The sequence below is a fragment of the Balaenoptera physalus genome (genome assembly GCF_965194825.1).
Source record: "Balaenoptera physalus genome assembly, chromosome: 6".
NCBI lineage: Eukaryota > Metazoa > Chordata > Mammalia > Artiodactyla > Balaenopteridae > Balaenoptera > Balaenoptera physalus.
In genome coordinates this window covers 64,484,223-64,502,716 of record NC_138885.1, presented here as the reverse complement: position 1 = coordinate 64,502,716, position 18,494 = coordinate 64,484,223, and the positions used below count along the sequence as shown (strand labels likewise).

General features: G+C 36.7%; 1 protein-coding gene across 4 annotated transcripts in view; it reads right to left on the bottom strand.

The window, feature by feature from the left end:
* Nucleotides 1-673: 673 nt before the first annotated feature.
* The window catches only part of ERICH2 (glutamate rich 2), a 30,723-nt gene continuing 12,902 nt past the window's right edge, over nucleotides 674-18,494 (bottom strand). For 2 of the 4 annotated variants that reach the window (XM_082465518.1, XM_082465519.1), the window contains 4 exons: nucleotides 11,469-11,656; nucleotides 7,950-8,007; nucleotides 1,517-1,588; nucleotides 674-872 (listed from right to left, as the gene is read on the bottom strand). In XM_082465518.1, coding sequence (XP_082321644.1) covers nucleotides 751-872; nucleotides 1,517-1,588; nucleotides 7,950-8,007; nucleotides 11,469-11,651 — 435 coding nt within the window. In that variant the 5' untranslated portion in view covers nucleotides 11,652-11,656 and the 3' untranslated portion in view covers nucleotides 674-750. Of the gene's footprint in view, nucleotides 873-1,516; nucleotides 1,589-7,949; nucleotides 8,034-11,468; nucleotides 11,657-18,494 lie in introns of those variants that run through there. The other 2 variants (XM_082465520.1, XM_082465521.1) reach the window with 2 other exon arrangements.

Here is an 18,494-nt window from a genome sequence, read left to right as displayed (position 1 = left end):
GGGAGTTTGGGATTGACATATATACACACTGCTATATTTAAAATAGATGACCAACAAGGATCTACTGTACAGCACAGGGAACTCTACTCAACATCCTATAATAACATAAATGGGAAAAGAATTTGAAAAAGAATAGGTATATGTATAACTGAATCACTTTGCTGTACACCTGAAACTAACACAACATTGTAAATCAACTATACTCCAAAATAAAATAAAATAAAACCTTAAAAAAAAGAACAAATAATAAGAAAGGTTCAGGTACTGATACATGCTATAAAGAACATGAAACAAATGATATAAAATGCCTAAAGTAGTGGACATGGGAGGGGCTTGGAATATGGATTCTGGAGCCATAATGTCTGTATGCAAATCTAGGCTCTACCGATCAACAGGTATATGATGCTGGGCAAATGACCCACCCTCTCTGTGCCTCAGTTTTCTCATCTGTTGAATGGGGATAACAGTGCTAACCTCATGGGTTTGCTGGATTCAACAAATTAATGTGCATAGAACAGCACCTGGCACATAGTTAGTGCTATGTGTTTTCAATGATTACTTCCCTCTCTGAGTAGCTCACCTTGAGCTAAAATCTAAATATTAAGAAGGAGCTCAAACTCATATGGATAAATTAAAAGAACTCTGTACCAAATAAAGAACAGTTAGACTGAAATGCAGCTCTCTTCTTTATATTTCCATAGTATACAGTAATGAACACACATGAAGATTAAACGATAGCAGCAACTCTCATCACCCATCTTCACGTTCATCAGAGCTTTCTTCACTTGGGTCCTCACTGCTCTCCCCTTCACCCTCACCGCTACTGTCTTCTTCACTCTCTTCATCATCTTCCTCCAGATTTTGAGCTTTCTCTGCCACAGAAAGGGAGAGACTTGCTTAAAATGTTTCTTAATATTTCTACCCTGAAAAATCACATTTCTCCTTGTTTCCCCGCCACTAAGAAATACACATTTTTGGAATGTGAGAACTGAGCTGAAATATGCTAACTGCATGTAGGGTCAAAGCAGTTGCACAAAGAAGAACATATTCTTACTGGCATAAAGATGTTTGTGGATTTAAAATAAATTTAAAACATTGGTCTATAAAAATATTTTTTACTACTGTCAACTTAATTCTTACTTAAATAGAATAAGAGTAAAGTGAGATTCAGGGTGATTTAGAGGGTATTGGCTTTGCTTGGAACTGTGGGATAATCCCTTTAGTGCCTGGCGCAGTTAGCAGGTTCTGTTCCCTCTGAGGACTCTGTCAGTGCCCAATATCTTGTGCCCAGGGAGCCTGCTTTGCTTGGGCAGTTCCACCCCACAGAGGAAAGGGAGTCATCTTGACCATCCACAGAGGACAAGCCAGTTTCATGAAACCATCCAAGACGATCATTTAGCCTTTTCTTAACCACTTCCTAAGGATATACTTTGCCAATCTCCTGGGATAATGGATTTTTAAATAGTGACTGCTCATAGTTCTATGAGAAAGAAGTAATTTCAATTTTTAAATTTACCCATCAGCAGCATTTCTTCAATAAGTGAGAAAAACTCCTTGGCCTCCGGATTTTCTGGTTCATAGATTAGGACTGAAAATGGACAACAGAATGCATGTTATTAGTGTTTGAAGTGTTTCAGCAAACAGCCTCTTCAGAATGAGACTGAAACTGTCAATGAGAGTAAGTGAAAATGCACAAAGCAAAACCACCAACAATTATACCATGGGTATATCTAAGCGCAAATAGAGAAAACGTTCTACTTATCTTAGGTGCTTTGTAAGGGAAATAATCCTCATTCTAGTTTCTACCTCCTGCCCAAAGAAGGAAATCTCTATCTCTATGAGGCATGCCTCATGGGCCTGTAGCCAAAGTGTTTCTTGACTATAAGCATTCCCCAAACAAGGTACAAATCCCGCAAAACATGGAGACTTTACTAATGACACCCTAGTCATCGCCTACTTAACAGCACTCTCACCTCTTCATCAGACCCATTGTTTTTAAGTGCTATTTATTCCTTTTTGCCGATCCTTTATGTGAATGTGTCATCTTTCCTTTGGACCATATCAATAGATTTTTTTTAGACTTGTTAGTATGTTACCAATGTCCTAGAGGCCAGAAAGATTTACACCTTTTGTTTCAGAGTTTTCTAGACTAGTTTATTTTTTCAGGTCTTGCTCTACAGATCTCTCTCTCTGCCTTCTTCCTACCTGCCTTGAGGTGTACTCATAATTCTGCATCATCCATTTAAATGTCGTGACTCCTGTGTAATATCTTGATGGCCCCCAGGGGGCACTGAAACATCAAGTGTGCTATTTGCCTGGCTAAGAGTGAGACAGAGAATTGTGGATGGTTCAACTAGGCCCCAATGGCTCAGAGGGCCTCACCCCATATGGCTTTCATCCTGACACACCAAACCAAGGTCTTTATTTCCTAATTCCTAATATAACAATGTACCATCAATCTGGGTTAGCATGAGTGTGCGCCTGCTCAGAACATGCTTTTAAGGCTTCTAGGGGTATTTATACATCTTTTAAGGCTTCTGATAAAAGTGACTGTTTGTACATTTTAACTTAGACTAAAATAATTTAGCAGTCTAAATCTTTCTCTGAGGCTAAGCCTCTTTCCAGAGCAGAGTTTCTCCAACTTGCTCCTTGAGATACTAGTTTCTTAAGATGTTAATATGTATCTGGGAAACTAGGCTAATGAAGTTAATCAGGTAAAGCTTACAGTAAGGAGCAACTGCAGGATTTTACATAGCCATTAATATGCTCATAACTACTATGGATCTTACAGAGAGGAGAATGTGGTTTCCCCAATTTATTATCCCCATGGAATCTGTTTTTGGTGGAACACTTACTAAGAAATCTTGAACTAATATTCCTTGGAACACAGCTTAGAAAATTTCATGTTGGAGTTAGGATTATTCCATGGGAGTGGAGTATGGCATCAGCTGTTCTCAGGGTTTAACAAAAACTGCTGGCAATTGTCAATTTTCAGAGTTAGGGAAAGGTATCTGCTTTGAAACTTAGCCCTGCAATATCCATCCTAGGTGATAAATAAAAAACTCTTTTTTACTCTTTGACAGGCTAGTAGGGTTTGTAAAAAGGCAAGAGAAGCCCTTAGCACATGCAGTTGATGTTCTGGGAGTTGTTTCCCAACCGGGGCCCATAAGCAGAGGCCGGTATGGACCCTGAAGAAAGACTGTCAGATGTGAACCCTGGCTCTGCCACTGTCTAGCTGGGTCACCTTGGGGAAAGTATTTAATGCCTCTGTACCTCAGTTCCCTTATCTGTAATAATACTATTGACCACATCAGGCTGTTCTGATGAATCAAACAGATAATACAGATAAAGATAAATACTTAGTTTAGTCCTTGGTGCATGGTAGGTGCTGAAAAAATGCTGATTATTAGTTTTCCTGGAGTGGTTCTGGGCCTGGAGAAAGGCTCGGTTACCTCCTAAGTGTGCAGTGGATGCCTCCTTCTGGCTGAAGGGCTGGGGCAGGGAGCTGGGGATTCTGCTGCCCACGGAGCTCTAAGGCCCTCAGACAGGAGGCTATGCTAGGGTAGACAGACTGTTGGTCTTTTTCACTGTTGCAGCCCTAAAAGAGTACCTGACACAGAGGTGGAGCCTTCAAAACATTAAAAAAAAAAAAAAAAAAAAAAAGGAATAAATGAATATAGACAACTGAATAGGAAGCAGTCCTTTTATGCCTTGATAAAATTATACTCTAGGCTAATAAGAAAGGGTGATTTATTTTACTCAAAAATAAATAGAAAACTTTATAGGAACTTTCTTTTCTCAAGATACATCTGTATTTGTGTTAGACCCATAATGATGAGAACCATTTTGGTTTTCAGGCCATTATTCTTAAACATTTACAATTATTATAATTGACAGAGTAGGTCTTCAAGGCTTAAAGGTTATTTTTGTAGAATCCCGGGCTGCCTGTGAGCAGAAGTGTTGGCACCCTGAGATGACTGGGCTGCAGGGAAAGAGACTAAGAAATGGGAAGATTGACAGAAAATCTCACAGTCAATCATGAGATAAATGAAGAAAAGTACTTGGGACTCTTGACTTGCAGTCTCATTTAAAAACCACTTTTCCAAGGCTTCACCAACAACTTTTTTAGAAGGCAGGATAAAAAGAAAAGAACCCATTTGCACCTGGGATGCAGGATGGGAAGCCCTGCAGCCAAGTGAAGATACAAATGACTATACCGTGATTGGACGGCAAGGAAACACACCAGGAACTGGAGACTTAATTCAAGAGAATGGATTTGTAAAACATTTCTGCAGGGACAAAGATGCAGTATTTCATATAAACTAGTTGCCTTAGATACAAATAAAAAATATATTAGTCAACTTATAGGAGCCACTTCAATCTGATTGATTCATAAAAGCATCTTTTTTCCAAGTCTCTGCCTACTTAACCAGAAAAATAAGCTTATTAGTCAAATGAGGAAATGGAAATATAGCAAGAAATCATAGGCTCTCAAGCCAGACCTGGGATCTAATCCTAGCTTTACCACTGGGTAGCTGTGTGACTTTGGGTGAATTAGTTCTCCTTGCTAGCCTCACTTTGCTCATCTGTAAAATGGGGTTAATCATATCTGCCTCACAGAATTGCTGTAAGAATTAAACAATGTATGTTTAATGTTCCCATAGTAGGTGTTCAATATATACATATATAAATACATAAAAATGTAAATACACAATCTATGTTTACATGCATAACTTTATAAATATATATAGAGAGAAAGGTGAAGTGTTCCATGGAAGAGCTAGAAGATGGGGGAAAAAAAGAGGCCAAAGAATATCTATGCTGTAGAGAACAGACTTGTGGTTGCCAAGAGGGGGGGGTGGTGAGGGAGGGACGGGTTGGGAGTTGGGGTTAGTAGATGCAAACTATTATATATAGAGTGGATAAACAACAAGATCCTACTGTATAGCATAGGGAACTATACTCAATATCCTGTGATAAACTATAATGGAAAAGAATACGAAAAAAGAATGTATATATATATATATATATGTATAACTGAATCACTTTGCTGTATAGTAGAAATTAACACAACATTGTAAATCAACTATCCTTCAAAAATTTTTTAGAAAAAGAATATCTATGCTGTAAGAATTTACATATAATATTTTGGGGTATATGCTAGATGAAAAGAATTTGTTTTGTCTGTTGCTCTGAACACAGAGAGGGACTTTGGGTAAGCCCTCAGCCAAGTGTTCCTATTGGCATCAAAGAACTAGCACTTCCTTCTCCCTGGAACACAGTCTGTCTACAACTCTCTGTTCTTCCTTGAACTTGCCTGGCTTTGCAAAACCGGGGCCTCCCTAATTTTTACATCCTTGGCTGGCAATCTGCCTCAGGGGTAGCCAATCTTACTTTGCACACCCCTGCTCTCTACCCACGTTCTCTGGGCCTTTTTGCCCACATTTCCCATCAGCCTCTTCTTCCTCTTGGGAGCAGCTCTTTCCCATTTGGCTGCCTGGATCACGGTGCCTGTCTTAGGGCACTCCATAGCTTCTTTTCCTAGAGTTTAGTCCTTAGTTTTAGAGGCACCACTATTTGCCATGGACAGAAAAGAGTAAACAGCATTACTGGATGAGCCGTAAGAGTGCAAACCACGTCTGATATCAACCCCAAAAGGGTTTAGAGCATGTGCTTTGAGTTCTGCTTTCTCTCCAGCTCCCAGCATAATGTCTGGTACACAGTTAGTGCTCAATATTTATTGGTTGGAAGGAAAGGAGTGAGTTTTTAAAGGAATATAACCCCATTAAGATATATCAGTTTGAACTTTTTCATCCCTACTGACCTGGCACTTAATGCATGTGCACTGGTATGTCAGGTCCATAAGCATTATACTGAGCGCCTACTGTTTACAGTTTGGGCTAACAGCCAAAACTTACTGACAGATGTGGTGATATCAGTGTCTATATTTTGTAAGCTTTGGCCAGACACTTTTCTAAAATGATTGATGAATATAAAAATATAATACAATATGTAAATTTTCCTACAATTAGGCTCCACAAGAAAAACTCAGAGAACTGGGAGCTAGAGCTACAAAATCACTCCCTTCTATACCAGCCACACAGAGAAGAAAAGTAGTTGAGGGAAAAGGAGGCTGGGGTTCCAGTTCTGGCTGTGTCACTTGCTCCCTGAGCAGGGCTGCACAAACTGCTTAACCTCTCTCTGCTTCAGTTTCATTATTTATAAAAACAGAGGATTGGACATGATTCTCTCTCTAAGGATTCTTTCTGATTGGAAATTCTGTTTGTGGGCCACCAGAAACAGTTTTGATTGAAATATTTTATTTGATGGCTCTAAAGGTCAAAAGTGCTTGAAAGGATTAAACAAGGCAAATTATTTTGGATATGAGATAGGTAGTGTTAAAGCATTCAAGAAACCCATTTTAAAAATTAGCCGATGATTTAAGAAATACTGTATCCACAGTGGGGACTCTGTGAGGCAAGGGAGAGTAGACCCCATGTCCCTTCACTACATTTTCACTACAAGATTTTATCCATAAGACAGGTCTACAATAGTTAATATTTCACGTCCATTATTAATAAAGTTTAATTGTAGAGTTGCCATTTTCTCCTTTAAAATAACTAAGACTAATGCAGTAAGAGAAAAAGATGGGCAAAATAGTTGAAAAGATTATGGATTTTGACAGAGAGCTGGAATCTTTCAAAATCATTAGATAGACTTTCTAAAATTGGAAAATACAATCCTTGAAATTAAGAATTCACTAGATAGTTTTAACAGCAGATTGGACACAGCAAAAGAGAGGATAAATTAACTCAAAAACAGGTCAATAGAAGATATCCAAACTGAAGCACAGAAATAGAAAGAAATGGAAAAAACAGAGCTGAGTATAAGATACACGTGGGACACCATGAAAAGAAGTCTAATTTATGTGTAATTGGAGACCCAGGAAGAGAAGAGAGAGAATATGGCAGAGGCAATCTTTGAAGGTTAATGGCCAAGAAATCCTCAAAGTTGATGAAAACATCAACCCACAGAGTTAAGAAACTCAGCAAACCTCTCAAACCTTTCTTTGCTTAAATACAAAGAAAACCACCACCATTTTGAACGTCAAGTCAAACCACTAAAACCCAAAGACCGAAAAATAAGGTAGTTCACATCATTCCTCTACTCAAAAGTGTCCAGTGGTTTCCCACCTCACTCAGAGAAAAAGCCAAGGTCCTTAAGCTGCGAAAGGTGTTATGCAATCTGCACAACCCCTGACCTGTAAGCTCTCCGACCTCATCTCCTATCACACTTCCACTGGCTTATTCTCAGCACATTTGCTATTAGTCTTGCCTGGGACACACTTCCTCCAGATGACAGGACTCACTTCCTCAACTTCTTCAGGTGTTTGCTCTAGTCTTCCAGTGAGGCCTTCCTAGACCATCCTACTTAAAACTGCTTTGTCTCCCTCCCAGTATTTTCTACTCCTTCTTCCCTGCTTTATTTTTCTCCATAGCACCTATCATCTGTGACACGCTAGTTACAGATAAATTTGTTATCTGTCTGAAACTAGATATAAATGTGGGATTGTTCTCTGTCCAGTGCCTAGAACAGTGCCTGGCACATGTAGGTACTCAAATATTTGTGGAATAATTGCATGTTAAGTAAGGCTTCCTGCACTACACAACACGTCTTTGAATCTAAAGGCATAATGCTACTAACCCGTTATCATGAGGCTAAGGATTTTGACTTATTTTCTTATGGTGTAATTAGTCTCTGTCATTTTATCCCACTCAAAGTTACTCTAGAAGTCTAAATTAGTCCTTATATCAATTTTTACTATCAAGGATTCATTGAGACACTATCAGAGAATTCATTAGATGTATGACAATCAAACCACCTTACATATTATGGAATGTATTTGGAAACAGAGAAGATTGGAAAACGGAAAAGTATTTTGTACTTACTCATCTGACATAATTTTTTTGCCAAATGGTAGTCTTGGCCCATTTCTGCTCTCAGGAACTGGAAAACATTCAGAAATTCTTCAGCTATGTAGTTTCACAGAGAATTTAAAAGTCAATTATAAACTCCCTAGAAAATATTCCATTAATGATTAACTATTTTGCTTTTAACTTTTACTTGTTTTTCCAGGACTGAGTCTGTAATCAGGCAGTTAATGAGGACTATTTAAGGACTATTAAGGCCACACAGAATAAGTATGATACCTCTGCTTTGCTGCAGCCACACAGTGTACACACTACTGAACAATTTGAGAATACATAGGTTGATTCAACTGGCATAGACTCTGAAGACTTTAATCACTTTAATATCCCTTTGGTTCAGATACAGCTTTTATTTGTGAACTTAATCCATAATTACATGACAATACTTAGTAAAAAGTATAGATTTACAATTATGTATATTCAATATTTTCCAGTATTGATTGCCCTTATACCATCTAGTTTTGCTTTTACTATTTTTATTGTATTTTTTTAATTACAAAGTAATATTTGTATGCATATTTGTATGTATATTTTTGCAGGTAGGAAATTTAAATGCTAAATAAACACATTCTGTCCCCAATTAAATAGCATCTATATTTTTCCATTTAGAGATGTTTATTTTTAACATCTCCATGAACATTGTTTTAGTATTTTTTCCATAAATGAACACATATATATTTACAAAAACTAGGATTATTCAGTAACTTTTAAAAAATACACCACATATCATGGTCATTTTCTCCCCATGGAATTAAATATTCTTGTATATTCTTTTACTTACTAAGGCTCCACAATTTACTGATCTTCTATTATTAGTTATTTAGACACCTTCCATTAAAAAAAGAAGCCTACACTCGGTTAATTGTTCTTGCTTGTGTGTCACATATTCTGAAACATTTGCAGGTACACTAGGTTTACTCTGCAAGAGATAGGGACATGAAGTAATATTAAAGAGTCTTTGGCTGGTTTTGATCTGCATATGAGTATTAAGAAACTGAGGCCGCAGAAAGAATCACTAGAATGAGCAGATGGAATACTCACTGGACCTCACAGAGGGCTGAGAAGAACTCATGTTCTCTCCAGCCAGAGTGGAAGGTTCTTTTAATACAGAGAGCACTGGGAAGAGTCCTCATAAGGGTATTGCCTTAGTAGTGTCCCTACACTATAAAGGTTGCCCTGGATCCTCCCAACAAAGTTAAAAAGCAAAACTCAAAAGGAGAAACCTATTTCCAAGTAACTCAACTGTCCCAGATCAAAGTCCAACAACAAAAGTTTGTATCCAAGGACATAAAATTTACAACATCTAGGATTTGGTAAAAAATTACCAGGCATGCAAAGATGCAGGAAAATATGACCTATAGGCAGGAGAAAACTTAATCAATAGAAACTGACCTAGAGTTGACAGAGATGATAGCATTGCAGACAAACATGTTAAAATAGCCATTATAAATATATGCCATATGCTCAAGAGTAGAGAAAATCTGAACATGATGAGGCGAGAAATGATAGTTACAAAAATATTTAAAGAAACCTTCTAGAGATGATAAACAGGATACCTAAAATGAATATATATATATATATATATATATATATATATATATATATATATATATATATATATATATATATATATATATATATATATATGGGGCTAGGGAGGGAGAGGGAGAGAAGGAGGGAGATGGACTTAACAGCAGATTATAACTGCAAAGAAAAGATCATGAACTTGAACACAGAGCATTAGAAATTTCTAAAATAAAATACATTGAGGGACTTCCCTGGTGGTCCAGTGGTAAAGAATCTGCCTTCCAATGTAGGGGACATGGGTTCGATCCCTGGTTGTGGAACTATGATCCCACATGCTGTGGGGCAACTAAGCCTGCACACCACAACTAGAGAGCCCGCGTGCCACAACTAAGACCCAGTGTAGCCAAAAATAAATAAATAAATACATATTTTTTAAAATATATAGAGAAAAACAGGAGACAAAGGGAACATCAGTGACTTTTGGGACAATATTGGGTGGTCTAACATATGTATAATTGTAGCCCAGATGAAGAGAGGGAGGGTGGAGATCAGAAAAAATATTTGAAGACTTAATTACTGAACATTTTCCAAACCTGGTGAAAACTATAAACTCATAGGTCCAAGAATCTCAATGAACAGAAGAAATAGGCCACATCAAGGCATATCATAATCAAATTGCCAAAAATAATACATATGAAAAAAATTTGGAAGATGGTAAAAAAGACATATACATGTAAATAAGAATAACAGCAGACATCTTGTCTAAAGCTATGCAAAATGTGAGAAAATGGAGCAACCTTTCAAAGTACTAAAAAAAACCTGCCCCCCCCTTAGAATCTCCAGCTATCAAATCCTTTAAAAATGAAGGTGAAATTAAGACTTTTCAGACAAACAAAAACTGAGAGAATTCATTTCCAGCAGAACTGCATTATAAGAAATAGTAAGGGAAGCTTTTCAGGTAAAAGGAAAATAATATCAGGTAGAAATTTGGATCTACACAGAGCTATGAAGAACACCAGAAATGTCTTCCAAAAAAAGATATTTTCCATTAAAAAAAATCACTTTAAAAGATAGCTAACCATCTAAAACAAAAAGAACAATGTATTGTGGGGCTTATAACACATGTACAAGTAAAACATATGACAACAAAAATACAAAGGATGAGAAGGGGGAAATTAAAATATACTGTTATGAAGTTCTTATGATATACATGAAGTTGTGTAATATTAATTAAAGGTAGACTGTGACACCACAACAAGTGAGGTAAAACTGTTTTGTTCTCCATAGAATTATCAGCAAACGTTTATGTACAATTTTCGCATGTGACGTTTCAGGCTTCAATGCCTTTGCCAATGTTGTTTCCTATGCCAGGAACACCTCCTTGATATGTTTACCAGATGAATTCCTACACGTCCCTCTTCAAGTTTCTAAGATTCCATTCATGTCTCTTCCTCTAAAAATCCTTCCTTTACCCCCCGTTTCTCCTGCTTCTTTTCTCAATTAGTCACTTAATCCTCCCAGTTCCCAGAGAACTTTACAAACACCTCTACTAGCACATATTTCATTTTATTATAAATTGCATTATATACAAAATATGTGCCTGTTAGTTCTCAAGGGTAAGGTCATGTCTTTCTTATTTATCTCTAAATATCCCAAGTAACTAGCATGGTACCCAGTAAGTAGAAAGTTTTTCTTAAAGCAGTCTTTGAAGAGTTTTATGCCAAAACTTCTCTTATTCCTGCTTCTGCCTTTACCAGAATACTTTGAGTCACTTCTAGAATCTTCTCTCACCTCTACCCTGGTGAAAGTAGTAAGAAAGATGAGTAACGAGGTAAGCATCTGTGTGTGGGCAAGGATATTTTAACTATTTTTTTTAGCCTGCAAGACTATACACTATTCAGCTATTTTAATATTTTTAAGTTTCCTGAGTTATAACATACGAGTAAAACTTACTTCTGTCATTAACTCTAATGGGGCATGAGTATCCTTATTAGGGTTACTGTCTTCCTCATTATCTTCCTCACTGGTATCATCCTCACCATCATCATGTGTTGATTCAGACAACTTATCATCAGTATCCTCAGGGGAACATTCCTTATTTTTCTCCTGCTCCGTAATGACTACATTTTTGCTCATTTCACCTAGAAAAGAATACATATAATTTAATCAATAAATATTGAAACGTATTCAAAAATTTAAAATGGTCACTCCTAAATTATAATGTAGCAAGTGTACATGTTTACTATATGCCCTCCTGTTCTGGATTTTTTTTCACGACTAAACATCACGGCAATAAATTTACCTGATTTCCATTTCCGAAAAAGGTAATAAAACTGCTAAGTGAAACAGGAAAAAACCCAAACCGATAATACTGAGCTGATGTTAGTGTTGTTTGGTGCTTGAAATTGTAATAAATGGAAAACGGTTTTGTTTATAAAGAATATAATAACTTCCAGAAAAAAGAAATTAATGCTATTCTATCCACAGAAATACTTTTCTTAAATTGTTCTTATAGGAATGCAAATGCAAAATAAAGAGCTTGGAAAGTAAAAGTAAGACTATAGAGGTTGAAAAGTAATTCTTCTTAGGCAAGTACTCACTGCTTGGATACTTGAGAATAAAGTTCTCTCTCTCTCTGTACACACACACACACACACACACACACACACAAATTAGGAAGAGATACATGTGAAGTGTTCCAGATATAACCAGAAGTTACATAACATTATTAATGATTTTTCTTAATGTCAAGTCACAGTACCTATGACCAAACATAGATGACTGAAAAATAAAAAGTAAGCACTACTCTGACTACCCATTCGGTGCCCAGCACTATGCTGAGCCCCAGGAACACAAAAATGAACAGTCATTGACCGCAGGGTGTTCACACTCTAACTAGGGAGTCAGACACATAATGGATAATTATAAAACAGTATGGCAGTAAGTGATAAAGATGTGTACTAGGTACATGGGAGCCCAAAGGAGAGCCCCATCCTGGTCTGAGTGGATCAGTTTTTCCAAGGAGAGGGCACAGCATGAACCAGTGAAAAAAGAATGTGTGTGGAGCTACAAGCACTTTGTTGTTGCGTATGGGTCAAAGTTGAGGCTGAAATGGTGACAGATGTAGCCAGAGGGGTACAAGCTGGATAATGGAGTCTTGTGGGCCTTGGAGTTAGAACTTTATCCTAAGAATGAAGGATTTAAAAGTAGGGAAACAAAGTAGTCATGAAAGATTTAAGTAGGGAAACAAGTATGATCAATTCTGAATTTCTGAAGGAATACCTGGATACCAGGGTGGAAAGTGTATTTGAAGGCAGACAGAAAAAAAAAAAAAAAAAACAGCAGGGAGAGAGGTGGTTAGAGGTGTCTTTAAAAAGTCCAGGTGAAAGAGATGGCTGACAGGTCATTGTTAAAATAGGGATTGAGAGGAGGAGACATATTAGAGAAATATTTAAGAGGTAAAACCTCCATGGCACAAGCTATTGAAACATTTCCCAAATTTCAGTAATATACTATCTTCATCCATTTTGCCACATGAGAGTATCACCTACACTATTTACTTAAATTTTTTTTAATTTACTTTTTTAACTTAGGAATTTTGCCAGATCATAACTATTATCATCCACAAAACTGATGGAGGTACTTATGAAAGTAAGATATAATAATCATAGCAAATATTATATGCCATTACTCTTCTGAATACTACATATATTAACTCATCTAATTCTCTCACCAGCTCAGTGAGGTGTGTACTATTTTTATCCCATTCATAGATGAAACTGAGAGACAGGTTAAATAACTTGCCCAACTTCACACCACTAATTAGGGTAGATCTGGGAGTCAGTTTGGCTCTGGAGTTCATATTCTTAACCAGGTCTTATATTATTTTTTTCTAATACACATTAAAATATACTACTATTAAAGTAATTAAAAAAAAATTTACCCTGTGTTTCCTAAAATTATCTCTTTGGGAAACACTATTGAGCTTGCCAAGTTTTTTGGCTCTACAGATGAATTTCACAGTTTCAACCTTAACTTGTGCTACATCATCCCCTTCTTGTAAGACTTTGAGTGTCTGGGAAGTCTTGAGATGTCTTCTTTGATGGGAGTGTGGCCATGAGCTACTCTAAATAGTGTAGAAACACTGGTGTTAGAAAGAAGAAAATGAGGAAATCTAGGAAAGGTTGAGAGAACACAATGTTAAGAAAAAGCAGGTCAAAAAAAGAAAAAGTTGGGAAAACTCCTCACTCGAAGCAAAAGGTACTATCTATCCTCAAAAGGGATAACAAGTCCTTCCAAGAGTGGGATGCCTGGGCTATTCAGTCTATCTACCTGTTTCCTTTACAGTCTCTGTCGGCTCATAACCACTCTAATCTTCCAGTGTGTACCCAGCCTGTTCACCGACTCATCACACTGGTGTCATCAGGGATGGTCATAATAGGGAATTAAGAACTTTATGTGATGTCACAGGAACTCATTCAATTCACAAACACTGAGTATCATGAGAGAGGTTTCCTGATCCCTAGATCTAAGGTAGTTCTCCCTCTTCCAGGTGCCATTTATTTATATTATAGCACCCATCCCAACCTGTCACTGTCTTATTTGTGTTTGTTTATTATTAGTGTTTAATAGTTGGCTATCTATGTGAACTCCATAAGGGCAAGGATCTTGGCCATTTGCTAACTATTATATCTACAGCTTCTAAACAAGTGCCTGGCACTCAGTAAACCATTGTTGAATGGACGGAACTTGTTAATGTTTTCACAGGTATTTCAAATCATTCTAAAATTGAACACCCTATCATTATCATTTTATGTAATATATACCCATGGATCCCACCTGACTGCATATCAGAATCATCCGGTACCTGAGTTTGAAAAATTACTGATTCCCACAACCCGCTCCAGACCTACGAGTTGTCGACATCCCAAAGGTCCTAGAGAAGGAGGGCTGAATTAGAAGCTACAGTTACTCAAATAAAACTAATATTATTACCTGTGCTTTCTTTTAAGAAGGAAGATGACCATATCTTAGACTGTAGATTTGTTTCTATATATTTATTTTCAATACTCTTTGGAGATACTCTATTTTCGGTAAAATTCTTTAAAGAGACTTTACTTTCAATATTTTTTGAAGCGACTTCCTTACTAAATGTTAAAGTAGATAGTGAAAAAACACTTTTCTAGGTCACAATTCTGTTTAAGGTTCTATATGGGTTCATACATACATTTAATATAAACACGCAATATAACACACCAACAATAAATAGCTAAAATGCAATATCTTCTTTGTGGAAAAGCATTAAAAATAAGTTTTACTAATGATTAAAATTCTATTTCTATTGGGCATTTGTCATTGTGTAATGATTCTTAGAATCTTTTCAGAGTTAACATAGAGCATATACGCAATCCATTACCTGAATGTTCCTGGCATATCATTGTGATATGATGGAATAAAACTATTTAAGGAATACTAGCCTTCAGGTTTCTTTTTTCTTTTTTTTTTAAGTTTGTAAGTCAGTTCTTACCATTGCTAAATGCTATGCTTGGGACTTCCCTGGTGGCGCAGTGGTTAAGGATCTGCCTGCCAATGCAGGGGACAAGGGTTCGATCCCTCGTCTGAAAAGATCCCACATGCTGCGGAGCACCTAAGCCCATACACCACAACTACTGAGCCTGTGCTCTAGAGCGCACGAGCCACAACTACTGAGCCGTGTGCCACAACTACTGAAGCCCGTGCACCTAGAGACCATGCTCCACAACGAGAAGCCACTGCAATGAGAAGCCTGCGCACCGCAACGAAGAGTAGGCCCCGCCTTGTCACAACTAGATAAAGCCCACGTGCAGCAACGAAGATCCAACACAGCTATAAATAAATAAATTTAAATTTAAAAAAATAAATGCTATGCTTATGGAGTCCAACACTAATATTAACCCCTGGTCATAATACAAAGTAGCCTGCTTTTTCATTAAATGGCTGAGATAAAAATGGGTTAATTTTCTCTTTTAGCCTTCAAGCCTGATACCTCATGTCAACAGATAACACACTGAGACAGAGGATTCTTGTGTGGTGCACTCTGTTTACAAAGACAGGCACCCATGTTGGCGGAAAAATAACCCCAAGTTCGTTTTTTGTATCTCCTTTAATGTGATTATTTTAATATGTCTCCTGTACTGAGTTTAAAAAATTCAACTTCTAGTTTTCATGGAAAGATATAAAAAGATGTAAAGTGTTATTATTTTTTCCCCTAAGTTATGGTAGCTCTGTTTTATCCCTATTGAAATGTGAATCTAGAACATTAGTAGTGAAGTTAGTGATTTGCACAGTGCTTTAGCAAATATGCTGAACAGCTTGTTATATTCTTAATACTATGGGAGGGAATGAAATCTTCACCTCCCCAGTATATGCAGCTAAAGCAAAACCCCACTCTGTTGATGAAAAATACAAAGCAAAGATGATTTACATTTGTTCTACCTCTGCCCTCCTTGATTTTCTAATTGTGAAAGAGCGCATCCAAGAAGAAACCCTACACATGAAAAGTTGAGAAGTCACTTAAGTATTCAGTTTCTAGCATGGTGAGAGTCCTATTATGCCAAAGGTCACCACAAGTAATTACTAGAATTCATATACTCTAATATCTAATCTAGATAAAAGGAGGATTTCACTGCCTTTTCCCAGCCACGAATTACAGTGTTTCATTGAATCTAAGATACCATTTTTTCTTCCTCTTTTTTTTTTTTAAATTGAACTATAGTTGATTTACAATGTTGTGTTAGTTTCAGGTGTACAGCAAAGTGATTCAGATAAATATATATACACACACACATATATATGTATCTTTTTCAGATTCTTTTCCTTTATAGGTTATTATAAGATATTGAATATAGTTCCCTGTGCTATACAGTAGGACCTTGTTGTTTATCTATTTTATATATAGTAGTGTGTATCTGTTAATTCCATATTCTTAATTTATCCCTCCCCACTTTTCCCCTTTGGTAATCATAAATTTGTTTTCTAGGTTTGTGAGTCTGTTTCTGTCTTGTAAATAAGTTTATTTGTATTATTTTTTAGATTCCACATATAAGTGATGTCATATAATATTTGTCTTTCTCTGTCTGACGTATTCACTTAGTATGATAATCTCTAGGTCCATCCAAAGATATCACCTATTTATTATAAGACATACTGTTATTAAGAAAGAAAAAGCAGTGTCAAGTAGAGATGTTAAAATATGCATGCTTCAGAATCTATGAAATATGGTACTTATATATTCACTAAGTTATATCCCTAAAGAAGGGAATTTAGCTAGTCTAGTTCTGGATATTTGAATAATTTGAAATGCCTTTAATAATCTTAATGTCCTAACATGGAGGAAGCCAACATACTCAATGACCTGAAGATAAATAGGATATTACTATTTGAGAAGCAGTGAACATGCCATAAAAATACATATGAGAAGCGACCAAATCATCATTTTAACAGTAAAATGTGAATTCCTTTTCTGCTCACTTTCTGATATAAAGTCTATCTTGTATACAGTCTCAAAGAAGCAGAGGACCAAACTCCAACCTGCTCTTCAACTATCATCTGTTGACTTCATTTGAGAAAGTGACATTATTTATGATAACAATGCTTCTAACCATTTAACAAAAATAGATAACCAGTATACTCTAAAATATGTTTTCTTTAAATACAATTACAATTGAGGAAAGGTTCAAATTTTTACTTTGGAAGATGGGAAGTATTTACTTTAGTATCTACTAAGGTTAGAGAGTTAGTCAAGTTAGATATCCCACTGGAACATATTTACACCAGAGGGTGGATAACCTAGGTTTTAGAATTAATTAGTATGTTAAGCACACTAGGCATATTTATGAAATGTCCCCAAATTTCTATTGGAATTAATAATTTTTTAAAGTTTATATTTTAAACTTTGTTTTAAAATGATTTACATTTATCAAACATGAGGGACTTCCCTGGCAGTCCAGTGGTTAAGACTCCGCACTTCCACTGCAGGGGGCACGGGTTCGATCCCTGGTCAGGGAACTAAGATCCTTCATGCCGCAAGGTGCGGTCAAAACAAAAACAAAAACAAAAACCCCAAAAAACCATGAGCCTAAAAACAAAATTAATTAAAACTTACTTTTCTGAGACTGTCTCCGCTACATTTAGAGAGACTTGTGTTGGTCAGGTTTAAAGTTTGCTTGCCAATGTTGGTCTGCATCTAAAGAGGCATTTACTTAAAGTGCAAAAATGGGAGTAAAAAATAATGTGTCATACATTTTAGAAAAGATAAAATATACGATTATGGAATAACCGATAGATGCAATTTTTTCAGACTGCAAGAGTTGAGTGCTGTGGGTTTGCTTTACCCATTTTCCCCTCACATCTTTATGTGTACTTGACAGCTTGATGAAAAACCAACAGATCAAAGGTCCAAGGTCTACAACACTTTGTCCAGCATTAAAGACATACTTTACTTTTACTGCTGAAAATAGTTTGTTAATTAAGTGCCATTTTTTGGGTAGACAAAATCTTTGACAGACAGGATCCATGAGGAAAAACGGAAATGAGTTATTTGGGCTTTGTGTACAGAGATGTTTGAAACTCCTGGTTTATAAAGTTCACACACTCCTTGTGGCTCGGATTAGAATGAAGAATCAATCAGAAGATTAAGGCAAAGAACTGGTGGGGAAAGAAAATTTCTAGTTTTCCCTAATCCAACCTGGATAGGACCTTTTGGGAAATTCCAGTTGCCTGTCAGACTATGGAGCCAGAAGTGGGGTGGAGAGTGGAATGTAAAGCTATACTGAGAAAATCCATCAACTCTGTAGGTCAGTCACACTGTTCCTCAAGTAAAGGTCCCCCATGATTTTCTGTTTTCCTACTTGATCTTTTTTTTCCAGGACTGGCTCTGTTTACCTTCACCTCTGGGTGGAGTACCTGAGGTGACAAAGCCATGCACCTGTGAAGCTTACA